Source organism: Microcaecilia unicolor, chromosome 13, assembly GCF_901765095.1.
Source record: "Microcaecilia unicolor chromosome 13, aMicUni1.1, whole genome shotgun sequence".
In the NCBI taxonomy this organism is placed as follows: domain Eukaryota; kingdom Metazoa; phylum Chordata; class Amphibia; order Gymnophiona; family Siphonopidae; genus Microcaecilia; species Microcaecilia unicolor.
Genome location: NC_044043.1, coordinates 69848162 through 69871050, shown reverse-complemented (window position 1 = coordinate 69871050; position 22889 = coordinate 69848162). Strand labels below are relative to the sequence as shown.

General features: G+C 44.0%; 1 protein-coding gene across 3 annotated transcripts in view; it reads left to right on the top strand.

The window, feature by feature from the left end:
- The window catches only part of SDF4 (stromal cell derived factor 4), a 68582-nt gene that overhangs the window by 117 nt on the left and 45576 nt on the right, over positions 1-22889 (top strand). The window contains exons 1-2 of one of the 3 annotated variants that reach the window (XM_030185809.1): positions 48-113; positions 14134-14504. In XM_030185809.1, the coding sequence (XP_030041669.1) occupies positions 14197-14504 (308 nt within the window). In that variant the 5' untranslated portion in view covers positions 48-113; positions 14134-14196. Of the gene's footprint in view, positions 1-47; positions 114-4454; positions 4490-14133; positions 14505-22889 lie in introns of those variants that run through there. The other 2 variants (XM_030185810.1, XM_030185808.1) reach the window with 2 other exon arrangements.

The following is a 22889-nucleotide window of genomic DNA, read 5'->3' as shown; positions in this document are numbered from 1 at the left end:
GTTCTGTGGAGAGAGGTGCAGGGATATGGGGACGACTTACAGAGGAGGAAGGGTTCCCGCGAAACCGCCGGTACTAGAAGGGCTGGTAACGTAGGTTAGGCGATAGGTCTAAGGTTTGTGTAACAGTATATTTAAAAATTAGTTTGTAAAAATAACTTCAAGTTTATTAAAAAAAAAAAAAAAAACACAAAAAATTAGAAAGGGGTTCTGCTTGTGGTGTTGTCTTCATAATGTACGTGCATTTTTTATGTTAGAAACATCTGAGTCATGTCTGTGTTTCCAGTGCTGTGCATGGGGGACGGTGTAAAAGCCAGATCTGCGGGATCCTCGGGATCTTCCCGGATTCGATCACCCTAAGTCCAAGGAAGACTGTGCTCTTGCAGTCCCAGATGGTACTGCTTTGAGTTGCTGTTTTGGAAAGGGGGACGGTGTAAACACCGGATACAGCGGGATCCTCGTATTTCCGGTGATCGGTGATCGCTGCGGCCGTCAAAACAAAGTCGGTGATCGCTGCGGCCGTCAAAACAAAGGAGCGCCCGTCAAAACAAACAACCGCTTAAGGTAGTACTTAGATCCGGAGGATCCCGAGGATCCCGCAGATCTGGCTTTTACACCGTCCCTGGGCAAAATTAGGAATCTGATTTCACTTCCGTTAACACCGTTGTCACGTCTTGCTTGTGGGTGTCATCTTAAAGCCGGTCTTGTGGGCACAGGCCCAGTCAGGCTGTCGTACTCGGGACTTTGAGATAAAGAAATGCACACTGCCTCTTGATACATAAAGGATGAGTTGTGGCTTAGTAAGTCCAGCTTGGTATTTCTCAACCTTTTCGCACTCAGTATATACTTATATTAACAAAAATGTGTGGTCCTTCAAGAAGGCAAAGTAGAGATGGATAGAACTCAGGCTGAAAAACAGCTGGGAAAGCCCAGGATGCTCTAAATGGTTTCTACATTTTAAAACGAAGGTGTTGAGAGGACAGAGACATACCCTCTATTGTCCCAGGTACAAATAAGTACCTGTATGTAATATGTAAATCGCTTTGAATGTAGTTGGAAAAACCACAGAAAGGCGGTATATATGTCCCATTCCCTTTCCTATACGTGATTCTGAGCATTTAGCACTGATTACTTTTCTGTGGCACACATGATAACTTCAGTACCCCAGAGTACTATGGCAGCTTATTGGGAAACATATTAAACTACAGTGTTGGTGAAACGAGGTTAGTTGGAAAGAGGCGACTTCTCTTACTGTCTGTAATATTAGTATTTAAAATTTATACCTAAGCGACAATCACAAAACCCATAGAAAACATAACGAAAAAAAGGTTGGCAGTAGAAATGTGGAAAAATTAGTTAAAAATTATATTTGAGCTGGAAACCATGCATGGGGTGCCCGTGAGTCTGTAGTTGTGATGACATTTATCCAAGGGTGAGCTGTCAGTGGAAGGAAGGTGGATGTTTGGCAGCATGCAGTAGCAGCTGTTACGCATAGCATGAATGCTGCCATGAGCGATATATGTAAACAGGCTTTTGAAAAAAATGGACACCCTTTCTTATGGATATTGTTTTGTTGTAGTCATTTTGTGCACAGCTGGACTGCTATGCTAAGACTCACATTTTTATGTGTCATGGGATTCTTTTTGACTATTTTGGGACAATGTTTCAAGTAAGGACTTCCACAGCAGACATTTCATGGCTGTGCTTGAGGTCCAGTTATTGTAGGTATGCTTGTTTTTGCTGACCAAGTACTGACTTAACTTTTCTACCCAAGCTGGGCTGAAACCAGTATCATAGAACTTTAGCTCAGTGCATCTGAATCAGGCCCAAGGCTGATTAGTGCTCTCTGGAAACCAGGGCTGTGGAGTCGGTACAAAAATCCTTCGACTCTGACTCCTCAGTTTATGGTACCTCCGACTCTGACTCCGACTCCTCAGTTTTTAATATGTATTTTTTTTTTTGCATGTTGACCGAAAGAGTGCAGCATGCAAGGCTGCATGTTAATGTTTGGGTTTAAAATCTATGTCATTGTGACTTTTTATTTTATTTATTAAAGAAACTATAAATATTCATTAATCCTAAAGTTTAAACAAAAAACACACATAAAAAAACAAGGTTATGTTTATTGTTTTTTTATCAAGTATAAAGTCATCATAGCATTAGCAATTATAAAAATCTGGAACAACCACATCCTTTGGAAATTCTAGAACAACGTCCTTTAGAAATTAGAACAAAATCAAAGTTAACCTACATAAACCAAAAACATTTGGAAAACCTAAAACAACTTATATATTATTTAAACTTGGCATATATAGCTGTAGAATAGCTGTTAAACATAATCCAAAATTAACTAATATATTGTTCTTAGAAACAGAATTGCTTCTGCCAGATCCTCCTTCATAGAAGCCCTTAAATCTGATTTGATTATTTTCAGTGCTGAAAACAGTCTTTCAACACTGACTTGGGTGGGTGGCATTGCTGTTACGGTTCTAGCTGCATCACTGACAATCTCTGGATAAACAATGATGGCTTTTTCTATAGTCAGTTTTGATGAGCGGTCAAACTTTTCCACTTCTTTTAATCCTTTAAAAAACTCTTGCATGAATTTCTTTATATGGACATTTACAGGTTGCTTTTCCATGCTTAACCAACATCGCTTTGCTTTTGAAGCTTCCATTTTGTCCAGATATGCTTGAAAATTCTCTTCTTCATTTGAAGAGGATGAACCTGAGTTACCATTACCACCAGTATTTATAGCTTTAGCTTCATCCAGTGGTTTATGAGTTTCAGGTAGCAACCCTTTCATGCGAACTGCTATGTCATAGAGTGCCTGTTTTCCTGTAGCAATTTGGTCACTGCTCAACAAAATTTGGCTCATTGGATCAACATAAATAGCAGCTAAGATAATTTGATTATCCAGCAAGAGCTCCTCTCTTTTCCTCATTGAAGAGATACAATGCCATCAGCAATTAACCCCCCACTTTTGTTAAGGCTATATATCAAGCCCTTCCATTCCAAGAAGAATTTGCCTGGTGTTAAATCTTCATATTGCAGCTTCTTGGTAACAGCAAAAGGGTAAGAAAGTAGCCTTTCTAATTCTGTAACTTGAGCCCACTGGTTTTCTTTTAATGAAACATTTACATTGTCCAGTTCTTCAAGAAAGTCTTTTAGTTAAAGCAAACGCTTTATCATCAAGTAAGTGCTTCCCCAGCGCGTTGCTTGATCCAAAATGGCTCCTTTTCCAGCACGTCTCTTCAGAATAGCATCTGTTTTAGGGATCCTGGGTGCAACAGCTACTTGCCTCAACTTGCTAATTAGTGTAGCCGCATGACAATCCTTCAATCCATCTCTTATTGCTAGTTGCAGAGTATGAACAGCACAACGCATATGTTGAATTGTAATAAGCTTTGATGCTTCTTCAGCAATATCATCCAAACTTTCACAGCTTTCTTGAATTGCAGAACTGTCATCTTCTGATATTTGTATGCTGCTTTCTTCATCAACTTCCTTCATTTTTTCAATTGTGCTTAATATATTTGAAGCATTATCAGTTACAATACATAGAATGTGTTCCTTTTTAATTTCAAAATCTTCTAAAACACCTTCCACTAACTTCTGCAGATACTCACTGGTATGATGTGCCTGAGTGTCCTTTACTCCTAATGTCCAGGTTATTGTTTTTTTGTTTTCATCAGCAAATCTAACATTAATTACAAAATAATTGACTCTGTGACGTGTGCATGCATCCATTTTAATAAAGACAAAACATCCCTTCAGACGTTTTCTTAGTTCTTCCTGCTTACATTTGGCCTCTTCAAGTATAAGTTTCCTTATACTTTCTCGTTCCAGAGAAACTCCAAGCTTTTTAGCCATTTCTCCATTTAAGCCTAAAAAGGCTGGTTGTGAAAAAAAAAAGATAGTGGTATACTATTCTTTACTGCCATTTCAATGATGTGGTTTTTGAATTTTTCTGGTGTCATTGTTATGGTAACTTTGTCAGCTGTAAAAATCTTGATAGTTGTGTCTGGCCTCCAGTAGATTTCTGATCTTTTATTGACCCTGAAGTAGATGGAATGTTTTCATTGCTATTTTTCTCATTCACAACTTCTAACACTTTAGGATGGAAACGCTGCAAGTGTCTTTTTAAATTTGATGCTCTTGTAGGTGCATTTTTTTCATAACCACTGAAACTGCTAATTTTTGCATCACACGCTTTTTCACCATCATCATCTTCTATAATACATTGACATACATAATGTTTCCCATCTGTTGATATTGTAAAGTGTTCATAAACAGCAGACTTTGTCATGTTTCCTGACATTCTTTTTGCCATTGTGAATGGTGTGCCACCTCCACTAAAATATAAAGCTTTTCTTGCAGAGAGAGAAGAAGTTGGGTGGAGTCTCTCTGCTGCCTTATCTGTGTGTGCTGAATGATCTTCTCTTGGAGCTTAAGTTCACTGTGGGGTCAGAGAGGAGGTGCTCTACAGCAGGTCGGTAAATGCAAAGGGAGACTGAGCAGAGGGAAGCTCTCCAGCAAAATAGTTCAGCTGGACTTCACACTAGTGAAACAACTAGGTACTAAGCTTTATTCACAGCAGAGAAGTACTTTATTCAAATGGAGTCGGAGTCGGTACATTTTGCCAACTCCGACTCAATGTACCCAAAATTGCTGCCGACTCTGACTCCACAACCCTGCTGGAAACTAAGGGGAAATTATCAATGTGGACTATTGTTTGGATGGGATAGTTTAGTACAGGATTCCATACAATGAAGCTCTGTGTTAAAATAGCATGACTTGTGGTAAAATAGTCCATCATAATGGTAGCCCACATTGATAACTTCCCCCATTGTACTAAATGGTTTTAACTTGTATGCCATGTTACATGTTGTTGTCTTTTGCTTTTTTGCTGCTGTTTTGGGGATTTTGTTTTGTCTTTTTTTTCCGGCTATTGCTGCCTGTCAGTAAACTTACTGATTAGTTAGCAGTTGCTTATTAACAGGAGACAAGTTGCCAATAGTGGTTATTTTGTTTGCAGATAAGGAACCCTTAGCTTAGTGAGGGCCAGATGCTCTAAACTTAACAAGCCAGCGACGTGGTTTTTTTTTTTTTATTTTATTTTATTGGTATTAATCATTATTTAACAACAAATTATGTATATGCATTAGGCATTGAAAAGGAAATAACAAAAAACTAAGAATAGGATTTAAGGCCCGTTCGTCCACAATTAAAGAAATTGGTTCCAAGGTACAGGAAATTATATTACTAACTGTAATAAAAAGAAAAAAAAAAGGCACCTTTTGCTTATCTCGGGGTTACTGATCCCAGCCTGCTATTTACGGGGGGCACATAGGATTCATATCTACTCTAGCATCAAGAAATTCCTTTAACTGTTTAGGGTCTATAAATTGAAACTGATTACCCTCAAGCATCAGATTACAAATACAAGGAAAACGTAATACAAAATTAAACCCCAAGGCCAACGCTTTAGAACGCAGTTCTAAAAAAGCCCTGCGTCTAACCTGAGTAGGCCTTGAAAGGTCAGGAAAAACACGAACCTTTGAACCCATAAACAAGTTTTCTAAGTGTCTTAAAGAAAGTCTCAATATAGCATTGCGGTCAGGCTCCAATACAAAGGTAGCAAGCAATGTAGACCTCTGCGTAATTATCTCCAAGGAACTCTCGAGGAATGAAGTTAAATTCATTTCATCCCCCACCCTTGGGAGATTTCGACCATCTCCCTGTGGGTTCCAGATATAATAGGCCCTTGTTATGGGGGGCAATGAGTCTTTGTCCATTCCAAGAATGTCCACAATATATTTCTTGACCATTTCAAGAGGTGAAATTAACGGAGATTTAGGGAAGTTTAGAAACCTAAGGTTAAACCTGCGAATCTGATTTTCAAGGTATTCGGTCCGTTTGTGAAGGAAAATATTATCTTTAACCAAGGCATTTTCTAAACTTCCCATCTCTTGTAATTTGATATTCAAAGTTTCCATTTTAGTGGCCTGTTGTGCAGCTACCTGTGCTTGGAGTAGCGCAGCTTCAGAAAGAGTTCTTATGTTTTCAGTATTCTTTTTTAAAGTAGGTTGCATGGAGATTTGAATATCATGTACCATGTCCCATAGTGACTCTAAGGTCACAATTGCTGGTCTTACCGCACCTGAAATTCCAGGAAGGGATTGAGCCTGGTCGCCAATCTGGGAAAGTTTTGAAACGATATCCAGTGGAAGTACCTGTATGGCAGCTTGAAAATGTTCTTCTCCAGGTTGGGAAACATGCTCTATCCCCACAGACCCTTCCTCGAGGAGGTTAGGCTGAGCGTCTCCGTTCGCCGTTCCTGCTTGGACTGCCGGTGATTCCCTTCCGGGTTGAGGCGGAGCAATGCGCTCTACAGGGCTCAGGGAAGCCCCGTTAGCGCTCTCAATCGACGCCGACGCGTCGAGAGCAGCAGAGGGGGTCGAAGTTCCCCGAGGTCCCGGCTGCTGCCTAGGAAACTGCAGGGTCGTCTGTCGCAACGCTATGGACGCCCCGGGAGCCGAGGAATACTCCCTGACTTTTCCCCTTCGTTTCCCCATCTAGGGGACCTCAAAGGAAGCGAGATCAGCAGAGAACACCGGAGTCTCTTCGGCAGCAAACTCAGGTGCGTCCGGTCACAGCGCCATCTTGGAACCAGCGACGTGGTTTTTAATCCAGTTCTAGCCAGTCTAGTGAGCAAGTAGTAAAACAAGACATGCACAAAAGGGTTCTCCGAGCCATTTTACTGTCACAATAGCAGCTAACGAAAACGGAAAGCAAATGATCTACAGGTTATTATAATGAGCTAATTAGTATTATAATGCGCATGCAAGGCATATGCACAGCCGTTTTCCGATCCCATGCACCATGGAAAACCTATCAGGGGGTCTGCACCTCTCGTTGGGGCTGCTGTGAGCAGGACCCATGCAGAGGAGGATGCCCATCGCAAAAATCAGAAGAAAAAAAGACGTCCAAGTGCTCGTCAGGGACGTCCTTTCAAGTGCCTAACACTTGGATGTCCTTAACGCAAAAAAAAGGACATCCCTGAGGAGCACTTGGACGTTTTTTCTTCAGATTTTGTGATGGGCGTCCTTCTCTTGGACGCGTTTTTCTTACGCTGTGCCCGAAATGACCTCCGAATTTGAAAAAACGAAGAATGCACTAAAAAAACACCTCAGAAATGTTTGGTGCAGTATTCAAAAGTCGGATGCATGAATACCTTCGGTAAAGTGTCGGTACGTTAAAAAAAAAAAAAAAGTGCCTATAGACGTCCTTTGAGGTCGCCGCTGCTCCCCGCTCCCCCCTGCTTTGCGCACAAGAACTTTTTTCAATAGGAGATAACTTCCTATTGAAATTTCCTTGTGTTTGTAGAATTGTATTTCAATCTAAACGGTTTCAATTCTTTGACCCTAAACAATTGGAGGAATTTTTACTAAGTAGGGAAGAAGTAAATGTAGTGGTATAGCCCCATATGTTCACTGTTTAACAGACATGGAGGGAACACCCGGGATAGGCGCATCATTTATTTGTATTACCTTAAACATGTTCTTTAAGATTAAGTATATAATCTTGTATCTTGGATTATTTCTTTAATTAGTGGTCGATAGATAGTGATACTTGAATTTAAGAATTTCTATTGTTATATTATGTATAATTTCCAAGTAGTGTATTATCACTCATAATTGTAAATTTATGTTTGTTAAAAAGCTTAATTAAATAAAAAAACACCTCAGAAATGTTCGGTGCGGTATTCAAAAGTCGGATGCATGAATACCTTCGGTAAAGTGTCGGTACGTTAAAAAAAAAGTGCCTATAGACGTCCTTTAAGGACGGCCTTTGCCCCCCCCCCTCCCCGCCCGAGGTCGCCGCTGCTCCCTGCTCCCCCTGCATTAAAAAAAATCGTGATTTTAAGCAGCCCTGGCCCCCCTCCCTCCCTTCCTTCCTTTCTCTCTCTCTTTCTAAACAGCTCCCGCCAGCCTCCGCCCTGTGCCCCGCCCCCGCCGCTCCCCCCTCCACCGGGCCCCCTCTCCACCTTACTGGGCCCTCGCAGCGCCTCTCACCTCTGTGTGAAGGCGCTGCAATGGCAAGAACAGCTGATCCTCTTTTCTGAAGAGTCTTCGGACGTCCCTCTTTTCGTCCAGGGCCCGCCCTCATTACTTACGTCAGAGGAGGGCGGGCCCTGGACGTAAGGAGGGACGTCCGAAGACTCTTCAGCGAAGAGGATCAGCTGTTCTTGCCGTCGCAGCGCCTTCACACAGAGGTGAGAGGCGCTGCGAGGGCCCGGTAAGACGGTGGGGGGGAGCGGCGGCAACGACCTCAGGGGGGGCGGGGCATGGGGCGGAGGATGGCGGGAGCTGTTTAGAAAGAGAGAGAGGAAGGGAGGGAGGGGGCCGGAGTTGCCTAAAATCACGATTTTTTTAATGCAGGGGGGAGAGGGGAGCAGCGACGACCTCGGGCGGGGGGGGGGTAAGGACACCCACAAGGACGTGTAATGACGTGTCTGTATGACAGCTCCGGCCTTACTGACAGCTCTGACCACACGTTAAATATATCGTGGTAAATGAGTCAGTGCAATCGTCTGTATGGTTAGTGCATCCCGAATCGTCCACGTTACAATGGTAGTTGCTCGTTTGTATTCCGTTTTCGTTACCTGCTACCGCCGTCGGAAAAAACTGTTTAGTGCATACCATGGTTTACTACTTGTTCGTTAATGGCTCGTTATTGGCTCGTTAAAGTTTAGTGCATCTGGCCCATAGTAACATCTTTTTCAGGTACATCAGAAGCAGAAAGCCTGTTATAGAATCTGTGAGACCGTTAGATCATTAAGGAGCAAAATGAGCCCATTGATGAAATTACATGAAAATACTTTTAAAACAAATAGGAGGAAATATTTTTTCAGTCAAAAGAATAGTTAAGCTCTGGAACTCGCTGCCAGAGAATGTGGTAACAGTGGTTAGCGTATCTAGGTTTAAAAATGGTTTGGACAAGTTCCTGGATGAAAAGTCTATAGTCTGTTCTTGAGATGGACATGGGGGAAGCCACTGCTTGCCTTGGGATTGGTAGCATGGAATATTGCTATTTATTGGATTTCTGCCAGGTACTTGTGACCTGGATTGGCCTCTGTTGGAAGCAGGATAATGGGTTAGATGGACCATTGGTCTGACCCAGTATGGCTATTCTTATGTTCTTAGAGTGGGATATGGGCCTGGGTTCCCTGATCACTAGGCTACTCCAGAGACCTGCTTGCTGCTCAAATAGGAGTGATCATGATAACTGAAGCGGTCATAGAGGCTGATATGTACTGTTTATTTCACATCTTTGGGAGGTGGAAGGGGGTAAGTGACCACTGGAGGATTAAGGGGGGAGTCATGCTTTCATCCCTCCAGTGACTATCTGGTCATTTAGAGCACCTTTTTGTGATTTAGTTGTGATTGAAACAGGTCTAGACCAAATCGTCTAACTTTTAGACCTGGACTTTTTTGCTGTGCTCCATTATGGCAGAAAAACGTTCAAGTTTTGGAACTGCCCAGATCCCACCCCCAACATGCCCTCTTGTGAGTTTGAGACACTGCATATGAACTGCATAGAAAAGCATCTTAAAAATGGGTTTGAAAATAGCAATTTGGATGTTTTGTAAAAAAAAAAAAAATGTCCCTCTGCTGCTTTGTGCCGTTTTCTGTTTTGAAAATGAGCCCCCTAGTGACTGTCTGATGGAATTGTTTGATTTGATTTATTTACAGGAGCTTTTATGTTGATATTGTTATTTATTATATTTTGAAGAATTTGGTGGTAACCCTTTTTGTTTTCTTTGTGTTTTACATTTTTATGTAATTTGTGATTTTATTTCATTAACTCATTATTTACTACTTTGTTTTTAATTGTTTTGTATGTCTATATATTTTATAGACCCCTGATGCAGGCAAGTGCTGAAATTCGGCTGAGTTGGGTCTGGGTTTGTCTTCAGTAAAGTTTCATTTCAACTTACTATTGGCTGTCCTTCTTCCTTGGACCACTTACTACTACTACTACTACTTAACATTTCTAAAGCGCTACTAGGGTTACGCAGCGCTGTACAATTTTAACATGGAAGGACAGTCCCTGCTCAAGGAGCTTACAATCTAAAAGACAGGTGTACAATCTAGAGACAAGTATACAATCTAAAAGACAAGTGTAGAGTCGATCTGATAGGGCATACTATATTTCTCGAAAGGTTAGGTGCCGAAAGCAGCATTGAAGAGGTGAGTTTTAAGCAGAGATTTGAAGATGGGTAGGGAGGGGGCTTGGCGTAGGGGTTGAGGAAGATTGTTCCAGGCATAGGGTGAGGCAAGGCAGAATGAGCGGAGCCTGGAGTTGGCAGTGGTGGAGAAGGGTACTGAAAGGAGGGATTTGTCCTGTGAGCGGAGGTTACGGGCGGGAACATAGGGGGAGATGAGGGTAGAGAGGTAGTGAGGAGCCGCAGACCGGGTGCATTTATAGGTAAGGAGGAGAAGCTTGAATTGTATGCGGTAACTGATCGGAAGCCAGTGAAGTGATTTGAGGAGAGGGGTGATATATCGGTTCTGGCGGAATATAAGACATGCGGCAGCGTTCTGAACGGATTGAAGGGGGGATAGGTGGCTAAGTGGGAGGCCGGTGAGGAGTAAGTTGCAGTAGTCAAGGCGAGAGGTAATGAGAGCGTGGACGAGAGTTCGTGTGGTGTGCTCAGAAAGGAAAGGGCGAATTTTGCTGATGTTGAAGAGGAAGAAGCGACAGGTTTTGGCAGTCTGTTGGATATGCACAGAGAAGGAGAGGGAGGAGTCGAAGATGACTCCGAGGTTGCGGGCAGATGGGACGGGGAGGATGAGGGTGTTATCAGCTGAGATAGAGAGTGGAGGAAGAGGAGAAGTGGGTTTAGGTGGAAAGACGAGGAGCTCGGTTTTGGACATGTTCAGCTTCAGGTGGTGGTTGGACATCCAGGCAGCAATGTCGGATAAGCAGGCCGATACCTTGGCCTGGGTCTCCGCGGTGATGTCTGGTGTGGAGAGATATAGCTGGGTGTCATCAGCATAAAGATGATACTGAAAACCATGAGATGAGATCAGTGGGCCTAGGGAAGAGGTGTTATTCTCATCAGTGTTGCAGAGGCTTTACTCCTGTTTTATTCTAGTATCGTTACAACCATGTAACCCCTTTTGCAGTTCACTACATTACATCCATTTTTGCTTCCACATACAGTTGAAGCTTCTTTGCTCATGTACAAGTACCTTCACTCTGCAACTTCTCCTTTTCTGTTTATCTTGTCTTCCTCTCTACTTTGCAAATTTTGTTATTTGACCAAGCTTCTTTTATCTGTTCCTGTTTCTGTCACCAGTGCCTAACTTTACACTTTGTTCCAAGCATGTAACACAGCAGAGTAGAATCTTCCTGGGTTGGATTCATGCGCCCTCTTAAATATTAAATTTAAATGTTTTGGTTGTCTGTGTCTTGGCTAGATTGAAGGGAACTTTTTATGCAGGTGTTCAACGTTGTGTATATCTAGTAGTGCTATAGAATTAAGTAGTGGTAATAATTCCTAGTCAGGATGTTTCTAGGAACTGGTTTAAAAGATCAGTTATGGATCCTGGGCTTCTTGTCATTCAATTACATTTGGCTAATTAACACAAACTGGCTTGCTTTATAGCACTTGAATGCATAAGTAGCTGATAGGGATACCTTCCGTGTTGTGCATGAACATTCTATTATGATAACTTAAAAAATGTTTGCTTTGTCAGCCACTTATTAGAGGAATCCTTGTACCCTCCATTGCTTTCCCGTAATTAGTAGCACAAATATTTGTACAATCTGTGTTAACAGCAGAAACACGTGAACACTTTCAGGCTTATTTTCGAAAGAGTAGGGCGCCCATCTTCTAACACAAATCGGGACATGAGCGTCCTTCTCTCAGGGTCGCCCAAATCGGCATAATCGAAAGCCGATTTTGGGCGTCCTCAACTGCTTCCCGTTGCGGGGATGACCAAAGCTCATGGGGGCGTGTCGGCACCATAGCGAAGGTGGGACTGGGGCATGATTAAGAGATGGGCGTCCTTGGCCGATAATGGAAAAAAGAAGGGCGTCCCTGACGAGCACTTGGCCAACTTTACTTGGTCCATTTTTTTCTTGCGACCAAGCCATGAAAAGGTGCCCGAACTGACCAGATGACCTCCGGAGGGTATTGGGGATGCCTCCCCTTACTCCCCCAGTGGTTACCAACCCCCTCCCACCCAAAAAAAAAACTTAACATTTTTTTTTTTGGCTGGCCTCAAATGTCATTCCCAGCTCCATGACAGCAGTATGCAGGTCCCTGGAGCAGTTTTAGTGGGTGCAGTGCACTTCAGGCAGGCAGACCCAGGCCCATCCCCTCCCTACCTGTTACACTTGTGGTGGTAAATATGAGCCCTCCAAAACCCACTGTACCCACATGTAGGTGCCCCCCTTCACCCCTTAGGGCTATGGTAGTGGTGTACAGTTTGGGGGGGCTCAGCACCAAAGGTAAGGGAGCTATGCACCTGGGAGCAATTTGTGAAGTCCACTGCAGTGCCCCCTAGGGTGCCCAGTTGGTGTCCTGGCATGTCAGGGGGACCAGTGCACTACGATTTCTGACTCCTCCCGTGACCAAAGGGCTTGGATTTGGTTGTTTTTGAAATGGGCGTCCTCGGTTTCCATTATGGCTGAAAACCAGGGACGACCATCTCAACATTTAGGTTGGCCATCTCTAAGGTCGACCTAAATGTTGAGATTTGGGCGTCCCCGACCATATTATCGAAACGAAAGATGGACGCCCATTTTGTTTCGATAATACTGGTTTCCCCTCCCCTTTGCGGGGGCCGTCCTGTGAGGACGCCCTCATGAAAACTTGGGCGCCCTGTTCGATTATGCCCCTCTTTGTGTTTTGAAATCATTTACATTTTAAAATTGGATGCACACCATGTATTGCAAAAGTAGTAGGATAAATCAGGCTGGATGTACTGAGTAGACTGTACAACAAACATGAGTCTTTTAGCTATAGCTGTACAGATGGAGAATTTTCTTTCTGAAAACATTTGTTTGTCAGGAATTTGGCATTTTGGCTTCCTCAGCAGACTTCTGAATGGCAGTTATCTAGTGCTTTTAGGGGTAATTCTCAAAAGGTGGCCTAAAGTTAGGCAGTAAGAGCAAATTCTATATCGTCAGTGATGCACATAATTTCCTGTTACAGATACTAGCCTGTTTGCATTTTAGCGCCTAACTTTAGTTATGAGCACTTACGCCATGTGAAAGGCTATTGTAAATGTTTGCACCAAACTGCAGTAATACCTTCTGAGAAAATTTTTCTTCACTCAACATGTATTTAAACTCTGGAATTCATTGCCAGAGAAGGTGGTAAAGGCAGTTAGAATAGTGGGGTTTAAAAAAGGTTTGTATAGCTTCCTAAAGGAAAAGTCCATAGACCATTATTAAAATGGACTTGGGGAAAATCCACTGCTTATTTCTGGGATAAGCAGTATAAAATGTATTGAACTTTTTTGGGATCTTGCCAGGTATTTGTGACCTGGATTGGCCACTGTTGGAAACAGGATGCTGGGCTTGATGGACCTTTGATCTGTCCCAGTGTGGCATTACTTATGTAGTTATGTATTTAAGTGCTGGGTATATCCCTGACCTGCCCATGTCCCTCCCATAGCCATGCCCCCTCCCCCAATAGCAGTTGTATGTTAAAGGAATTGTATGCGAAGTTATAGAATATTAACTAACTGCAAATTAGTTCCTGTTAAAGCCAATTTGTACCTAATTTAAAAATTAAAGTTATGTTCATAACTGCCATTCTATAATGTGTGCATGTAGTTTTGTGTGAAGGTCAGAAATGTGTGTGCAAGAGTATAGAATTAGGGGGTTAGTGTCTGATGTTTGCACAAAGGAATTCTAAGGGTTCGGGCAGAACCACAGGTCCTCTCACATCAGTTGATAAAATTTGGAAGTTAGCAAATGAGAGAGGCACAACTGTACCAACTTCTATCTTTTTCCTTTAGTTTTTACCCCGGCTGGTGTTTTGATTGAGAATGCTGCTTGCTTTTTTTTTTTTTTTAAAGGTTTTGAACATTATATGTTTGTATTTTCTTCCAGGTCGTTTGATACGAGTTTGAAAATAACTTTGTGTGCTTGTATTTGGGACTGAGGTGGAGAAAAATGGTTTCTAAGCAGGTGTTCCTGTGCAGCCTGGGCTCCTTCTACCTCTCCCTGCTCCTTGTCTTCCTGCTCATGGATGTCTATGCTAGACCTGCCAACAGTTCTGTGCTGAAATATAAGGCAGTCGATAACAAAGATGAGAATGAGGTCCTGCCCCCAGATCACCTTAATGGGCTAAAAATGGAGATGGATGGCCATCTGAACAAGGACTTCCACCAAGAGGTCTTCCTGGGAAAGGAGATGGAGGAATTTGAGGAAGACTCAGAGCCTCAAAAGAACAGAAGGAAGCTCATGGTCATCTTTTCAAAGTAAGTCTTCAAAGAACAATGTTGTTTTATTACGTGCTGGGAGTGGTAGGGAGATGCAATCTGTCTCTTTCTGTCTGATACCGCCATGCTTCTTCTGGTTGGACTCTTTCCTGTTGTAACTCAGTAGCAGAGACCAGGATGGACCTAAAGCAGTCCAAAACAAGTAAAGTCATCAACAACACAGTTTATACCTAATAGTTCTACCACCCTTAGGATTCACCTTTGGGTTTAAAAAGCAAAACCATATGCCTGTAAGGACTGGATAAACAAATTAAAACTAAGTTTAAAGTAAAAGCCCTTCCTTATTGCTACTTGGTAGCAATAATGGCACAGTGATGGAACATTCACATAGCTAAAAGCCTGAGCCAACAGATTTATTTTCCATTGAACATAATTAACTTTGTATCAGTGGCATACCAAGGGTGGGGGCGGTCTGCCCCGGGTGCACGCCGCTGGGGAGTGCCGCAGCGCGCACCTGTGGGCTCCAACTTCACGAACTTCGCTCGTTCACTGCAGCTCCCTCTGCCCCGGAACAGGTTACTTCCTGTTCCGGGGCAGAGGGAGCTGCAGCGAACGAGCGAAGTTCGCGAAGTCGGAGCCCACAGGCGCGCGCCGCGGCAACTTCCCCCCCCCCCCCCCAGCGGCATGCACCCGGGGAGGGTATCATTTTGCTGGGGAGGGGGGAAGGTGTCATTTCGCAGGCGGGGGGGGGGGGGGGTGCATCGGCGATCCGCCCCGGGTGCCATCCACGCTAGGAACCAGCTAATATTGTGCTGAACTGGGCAATGTTGGCACATTTAGTCTGACTCTGAACTTCTACATGAAGGTAGCTCTGCCCTCATTCAATATTTGTCTTTTAAATAGTAGTAATAAAAAAATATCACGTGCATTTTTATAATATACCACTTCTAACCACACAATTGCAAACCGCTGTGCCTCATATAACTTGTTATTTTTAGAGGTAAGGGACTTCAGATTCCCGGTGCTGTTTCCCTTAATGTGGAAAAGCCCCGCCCTGCTGTGCCGCTGGATCTCTTTGCTTCCCAGTGCGGTAACCAGCAGGAATCCTCACTAGTCTTTCTCCCTCTGTTAAATGCTTAAACTCCTATTTTTTTAACTTTTTTTTTTTTGTATTTTTATATAGGAATTAGCACTTATGTTGTACTGGGCGTTTTCTACGGGCTTTTTTGTAGGTTAGCTCTCCAGTGAGCTCCTGTTTCGCTGTCGCTTCATTAGGAGCCGAACCCCCGATACTCGAGCCCTCTCTCCGTGTCAACCACTTTCCTCAATCGCCCTGTTAAATAGAGAGAGACCCTGAAAGTTGAGCACCTGATTCTCATAATATGTTGTCTGTTTTAGAGGCCCTTTACTAGAAGAAAAAAAAAATCTCTGCACAAATATAACAAATGCCACACTGATTATGATTTATAAAACAGTTTACCTATAAAACTTTACCTATAAAAAACTTATACTTCCTTTGTGTATGTCGTGTGCTCGAGGACCTTGGCATACTGTCAGGCTTCTTCCCCGGGAGCACTGGGTTCGTGAGCCCATGGGCCACTACCGTGGAGCGGCAGTGGCAGGCAAGATCAACTCCACGGTAGAGATGAGACAAAACTGGACCGGAACCCCGGACTGGAGTTCTACACTGGAATACACGGAACTGGAACGCACCGGACGGGTGCGCACTGGAGTGGAGCCTGCTGGACTGGAACACACTGGAGGGCCCCACAGGACTGGAACATACAGGAGTGAAACCCGCTGGACTGGAACACACTGGACCTAGGCTTCACCTACGCTTGACCACCTTTCCCCGAGGGTTGAGCCCTCAGGTTCTGGCAGCCGGTAGGACTTACAGGAAAACCCGGAACTGGAACTTGCAAGCAGGAACAGCAGGAATGAAGATCCAGGAGTGCCCCCTGGCACCTAGGCGCAGGCAAGGCCGACAGGCAGGGACTGTCCGGGTTCTGGCAGTCGGCAGGTTTAAACACAATGACTAGTAGACTGTACCCAAGCTAATAGGAAAGCTATGCCCAGGCAAACCAGTCATACACAAGAAACATACACTAGGTAACTCAGGAGACTAGTAAAGCTATACACCAGCTAACAACAAAGTTGTGCCCAAGCTAACAAGTCATACACTGGAAACAAACACAGAGAACTAGCAAAGCTATACACAGGCTAACAAGCCACACGGTGCCTAAGCTGGCTAGTCTAACACTAGGAACAAACACAGAGAACTAGCAAAGCTATACACAGGCTAACAAGCCACACGGTGCCTAAGCTATCTAGTCAAACATAGAAACTCACACAGAGCAAACACTGAAACAGTGTACAGAGCACTCTATACACCAGGGCCCTAAATGAAATGCAAAGGCCAGGGCTGTAGTCTCTTAAGTCATTAATAAAGCCCTTCCACACCAGAGGCACAGCTGCAGCAATCACCTTGTATCCAAACAGAGGCTTGACACACAGAGAAGTCAGCCCAGTGGGAGCCATCTTGGATACTGGCATAGAGGAGTCGGTGGCAGCCATCTTGGAAAAGGCATAGCCCACACAGGTGAGGTTCAGTAGGGCAATCAGCACACAGAGCCAGAGAGAAACTAAGACAGACACAGAGACAAGCAGAAGCCAGCACAGCCACTGACTCCCAGAAACAGGGTAAGTCTGAGGGTGGTCACGGCCACAGACGTAACAGTGTACATCCATATGCTGCATAAGCTGGCATGTTTGAAAATGTAAGTGAGATTAAATAAAAATACTACCAACAATAAAGAACAACACAACGTGGATGCAGCAGCTAATAGGTTTGTCATCCTGCCTCAGATGCCTCCTGTTTTCATCCAACCTCCTTGCATTGGTGGCTTGTTCGGCATGGCTGCTAATCCCGCCCCCTGATTTCAGTTCCTGTTCTGGGGCAAAGCAGGCAGCCTGCCTGTGCTAATGGAGAGGTCTTACCATTGGGCCCTGCTATGGTAAGTTTATCTTTTTGTTGCTGCTTCCCTCAGCAGCTGCAGCAGCTTGGGTGACGCGGGAAGGAGGGAACAGGCAGTGGCTTGGGTGATAGCTGATGGGAAGGAGGGAAAGAGGTGGGGAAATCTAGAATCAGGACTTTCGATTTTTTTTTTCCAGAATGAATCATCAAATCGATTTGAATCGTGAATTGGACAGCACTAGTAATCACTATCGTGGCTTTGTAAAAGGAGTTCCAAGAACAAAGCCCTATGCATTCCATCTTTGTTCTTTGAGTTCCATATTTCTGCTTCTACAAGAAGTGTAGATTTTGTTGAATTCACCAGCTGCCTTCCAGTCAGTTTGAGATGTTTAATTACCTAGATCTGTGTTCTGAATCTGAACCCTTGTTGCTTTCTCACTTTATGTGCCAGAGAGATCTGCATATGAGCTCACTTCCAGTTCAGGATTTCCAAGAGCTACATTTCCCAGAATTGCCATGAACTCTCTTCCTTTCAGAGCTTTCATATGTTCTCTTGACTGCCCTCTGGCCATAAATCACTGTGATTTTTCTTCCCCACCCTCATTATTCCTCCTCATTCAGAATAAGTGTTAGGATTCTGATGCCATGAGGCTACATTTGCAACTACTTAGGGATTTTTGCTCTATTTTAATAGATCCTTTGTTCCTAGTCTAAACATTGCAGCAGTGGTCCTGAGGCTTGGAAGCCTTGCACCATGATTTCTTCTAGAAACCCTTTATTATGTGCTATCAGCTCTGACCACCAGGTGTCTCCCTTACAACACCCTTTTCCAAGGGCTGGGAATGCTTCCTTCACAGGATCCTGTCACAGCTGACCTGGCATATGAGAGCCAATTCAGAACAGAACCAGAAATGCTATGTAGGGCAACATGCAACGGTGCCACTGAGCCACCCGGCCAGCTTCCTAAATCTGTTTTTAGTCTGATTGTCTGTCTTGAGGCCCATCCACATGTTTCTCATTTTACTTATGAACGTTCTATGTGCAGCAGTATCAGAAGCTTTGCTGAAATTCAAGTGATCTACATCCAGGACGTGGCGTTGGTCTAATTCTCTAGTCACGCAATTTAAAGAAGTTGATTAGATTTGTTAGACATAAGCACTATCTGGTAAAAATCATGCTACCGTCTTGCTACACAAGGAACAAATATAACACATTAGATATTTCACAGTCGAGATCATACTCCACATATCCTTGCTTAATGTCATAGTATGTGCAGAACTAACCAGTTTGGAGACATTAGTCCGGACAGATTTAAGGCTATGGCATTATTTAAAAAAGCTATTAGATAATTATGGGTGATAGAGGTCATATCACGTATATTTAAATCCCCTCTTAAGAGGTCTGCAAAGAATCCAACACATATATGAAGCTCCCCATTACAGAGCTGAAAATTCCCTGCCAATTTCCATATCTCTCTGCCAAATGAGAAAAAAATGATATAGGTCAGATATTTCCAAAAGTTTAGCTACTGATGCAGAATTAAGACTAGTAGAGACCACTGGGAATGTTCCTTGGTTTATATATAGATGGAGAGGGAGGATATGGGTAGAGATGTTTTGTGGCAAAGGAGGACTAGTTGGCCTACGCATTCTACCTGATTGTTCCCACCTATACCTGCCCAGCTAGATTTTACACTGATCTAGATACTGGTATCTTCCAACCGTCAGTGCTACAAGCCTGACTTTCCTACAAGATGCCTCTCCTTATCCAACTCTTGTTTTGTTGTTGACCTCTTGGGGTCTCTACCATTCGGGGGAACATACAAGTTTCCATATTTGAACCAACACTTGGAGTCACCCTTTCCCATGTGTTTTACCCAACTTCTCAACCCTGCTCCAGCAACAGCACTTGTATTACACCTCCCGAAATTCTGCGTGACTGCTCAGTGCAGAATTTGTACAGAATTCCCTAGGGGCGCAGGATTCAGCATTTTCGCTCAGAATCCTGGTGATCTGGAATTTTTTTTTTTAATCCAAATGGCAGATCAGTAATACCGCGGTAATACAGCAGGAACATCAATGGAAGCTTTTTTATTTACCCTGTCCCTCTAGCGATAAAGCTGTGGTGAAGGCTGGCTGGCCCTCCCTAGGCCTATCTTCACACACTCTGGTGGTCTAATGGTCTCTTTGGGAAGGGCACAGGAAAGAACCCCACTCTTTTCTGCCCATTCCCACCACTTTGGCTGGCTGGCTGGCTGGCTGTCAGTCTGACCCCCTCCCTCCCCAAACCTCAGCGGGCCCTCCCAGGACCTACCTTCACATGCCCTGGTGGTCTAGTAGCCCCTGGAGGGGGGGGGACAGGAAAGACCCCCACTCTTCCTGCTCTCTAGCTGGTGCAGTTCTTCAAAATGGCTGCTGGGACTTCAAGCGGTAATCTCATGAGGCTGCTGCATGAAGTCTCCGCAACCATTTGGATGAAGCAGAGGTACGCGGCCCACAGCAGCTGCAGCAGAGCAGGAAAAAGTAAAGAGGACTGATGCTGCTCCTCCTCAAATAGCGCTCTGGTGAGTGTGTGGGGGGGGGGGGGGGGGGGGCTATGGCTTGTGTGTGGATGCCAGGAGGGCTGGAAAAAAAATTAATGTATGGTGTGTAGGTGCAGGAGGGCTAGAAAAAAATAATGCATGGTGTATGGATGCAGGGGGGCTGGAAAAAATAATGCATCATGGTGTGAGGATGCAGGGGCAGTGCAAAGAAAATAATGCATCATGGTGTGTGGATGCAGGGGGGATAGAATAAAATAATGCTTCCATTACCTCCCAAGGATCAATCCAGACAAATGGGTTGTGACCATCCGCCAGCAGGTGGAAATAGAGAACTCTAAAGAGTTGTGCCTCATAAGCTCCTACACTTAGCAACCAAGCCAGTATTCTCTGTCTCCAGCAGGCGGGATAGCAGCTCCTGTGCTCCCATGCACATCAAGGCTCATTCTATCAGAACCCGCCCTTCTATGATGGTTCCGTTTTTTTCTGGGTTCTATGTAATTTCAGGTGTTTGTTTTGTTCTGGTTTCGTTATTTCTAAGGCATGAGTTTTGCCCTTTATTTCATGGTTCTTTTTCTATTTAGAGACTGGAGTTTTTTCTCTGGAAGTCACTCTCTGTCACTGCTTTGTTATCCAATACTGGGTTGGTTGTTAAGCGCAGGAGCTTATGAGGTACAACTCATTAGAGTTGTCTATCTCCACCTGCTGGCGGATGGTCACAATCCATTAGTCTGGAGTGTTCCCTTGGGACTAAAGGAAAGAAAATTATCAAGTAATTAACGAATTTTTCCATCATGGTGTGTGGATGCAGAGGGGTTGCAAAAAAATAATGCATGGTGTGGGTGCACGGAAGCGGAAAAAAAAATAATGGATGGTGTGTGGATGCAGGGGGGCTGGAAATAAATAATGGATGGTGTATGAGTGCGGGGGGGGGGGGGGGGCTAAAAATCTTCCTTTCAGCTTTGAACAGGGAGAAGCGGGAAAGAAAATTTGACTGTGGGAATAGAGAGGGGACGGGGATAGAATGGGGATAAATCTTTGTCCCCACCCCAGCACCTCATGGGAGCCTGCAGCCACCTTGGGTGGCTACTTAAAAAAAAAAAAAAAAAAAAAAAGGCAATGGTATTTGGAGCCCTTTTACAACACAACAGTAGAGCTACTGCACCGATGTCACACGCCAAATTGGGACTACCGCAGAAGCCTAGTGGTTGTTCCCACGCCCACGCACACTACTTCTGGCATATAGCGCCGGGTTAACATAGGAGCCCTTACCCGTCGCCTAAATATGTAGCAATAAGGGCTTCCCCCCCTGAAATTGGCCGCAGACCAATCCCTGTGATTAGTGTAGGGCCATTTTTGGGGGGGGGGGGGCAAAAACAACCTTTACCCGCTGCGGTATAAGGGGGCCTTGTAGCACAGCAAATCCATGTAGCTTGGTAAAAGGGGCTGTTTGTGTCAGCACAAATTTAATGAAAATACTGGATTTTACTGAAATTGTGGATAATAATTAGCAAAAATATTTAAATTATGACAAAACTTGCAGAATTTTGATTTTTTTTTTTGGCACAGAATTCCGGCAGGAGTATCTTATGTGTGCCAGACATACGTAAATTGTGTCATGGTATTGGTGTCAGAGAGGTCACATTTTCTAATCAGATTAATGCTAAATTTCTCAGATCTGTTTGGGGGAACCACCAGTCAGGTTTTCAGGGTATCCACAATGAATATTATTATTATTAACATTTGTATAGCGCTACCAGACGCACACAGCGCTGAACACCTGATGCATCAGATTTGCATGTACTTCTCCATTGCATGCAGATATCTCATGAATATTCATGATAGATATCTGTCTGTTTTAAAATCTGACTGGCTGATGCAGGTTTGAGAACTGGATAAACCTAGTGTTTGAAAGAGGAATGTTAAACTGAGAATTAAGACCAAAAACCTATAACTTACTGTTGCCAAAACCAAATATATTGAGGTGTTACAACTGTCAGGAATAGTGAGCCCTTGGACCAAAGCCGGAGCTTTGGCAGACAAATCACCTGGGCTGGCACAGGCAGGAATCAGAACAGACTGGACTAGGATAAACTAACAGACTCAGGACAGAGGTAACTAAACACAATTGACAACACAAGAACCGGATCCAGACGAGGCAAGGAAAAGAAGGCAAAGGGCCAGAACTGGAACCCAGACAGGACAAGGCAAGACTCAGAACTGGATTAAAACTCGGACTGGGACCCAGAAATGCAAGACAAGGCAAAACACGGAAGTAGATTAAAACTGGGTCCAGAAAAGGACAAGGCAAGGACTGGATCCGGACAGGACTAGACTGAAAGAAAGAGACAAGACAAAGCACGACAGGCAAGACAGAGTAGGAGCTAGGCAACAAGAATATCAGAAGCAAGACAATAAACAAGACAGGAACAGGATTCTGGATTCTCGAACAGGATTCAGGATTCTCAAACAGGATTCTTGAACAAGCTTGGCTGGAACGGGCTTGGCTGGAACAGGATTCAGGATTCTCGAACAGGATTCTGGATTCTCAAACAGGCTTGGCTGGATCAGGATTCTGGAACAGGACTCTGGAACGGGCTTGGCTTGACTGAAATAGGGTACTGAAAGGGACTTGGCTTGGCTGGAACAGGGTACTGAAAGGGACTTGGCTTAGCAGGGAACTGGGACAGAACTAGCCCAGACATAGAGCAGGAGCAGAACCTGGCTCAAACACACACAGGAACAGAACTTGGCAGAAACAGAGCTCAAGAGCCAGGAAGCAAACATGGCAGGCAAAGGATTAAGCAGACTAAGGGAAGACAAACAAACAAAGCAATGTGCTTACCAGCACCCAAAGCTGGATAGCAGTGAAGTAATCAGGTATGATGCTGGCTTCTACAGACTCAGAATA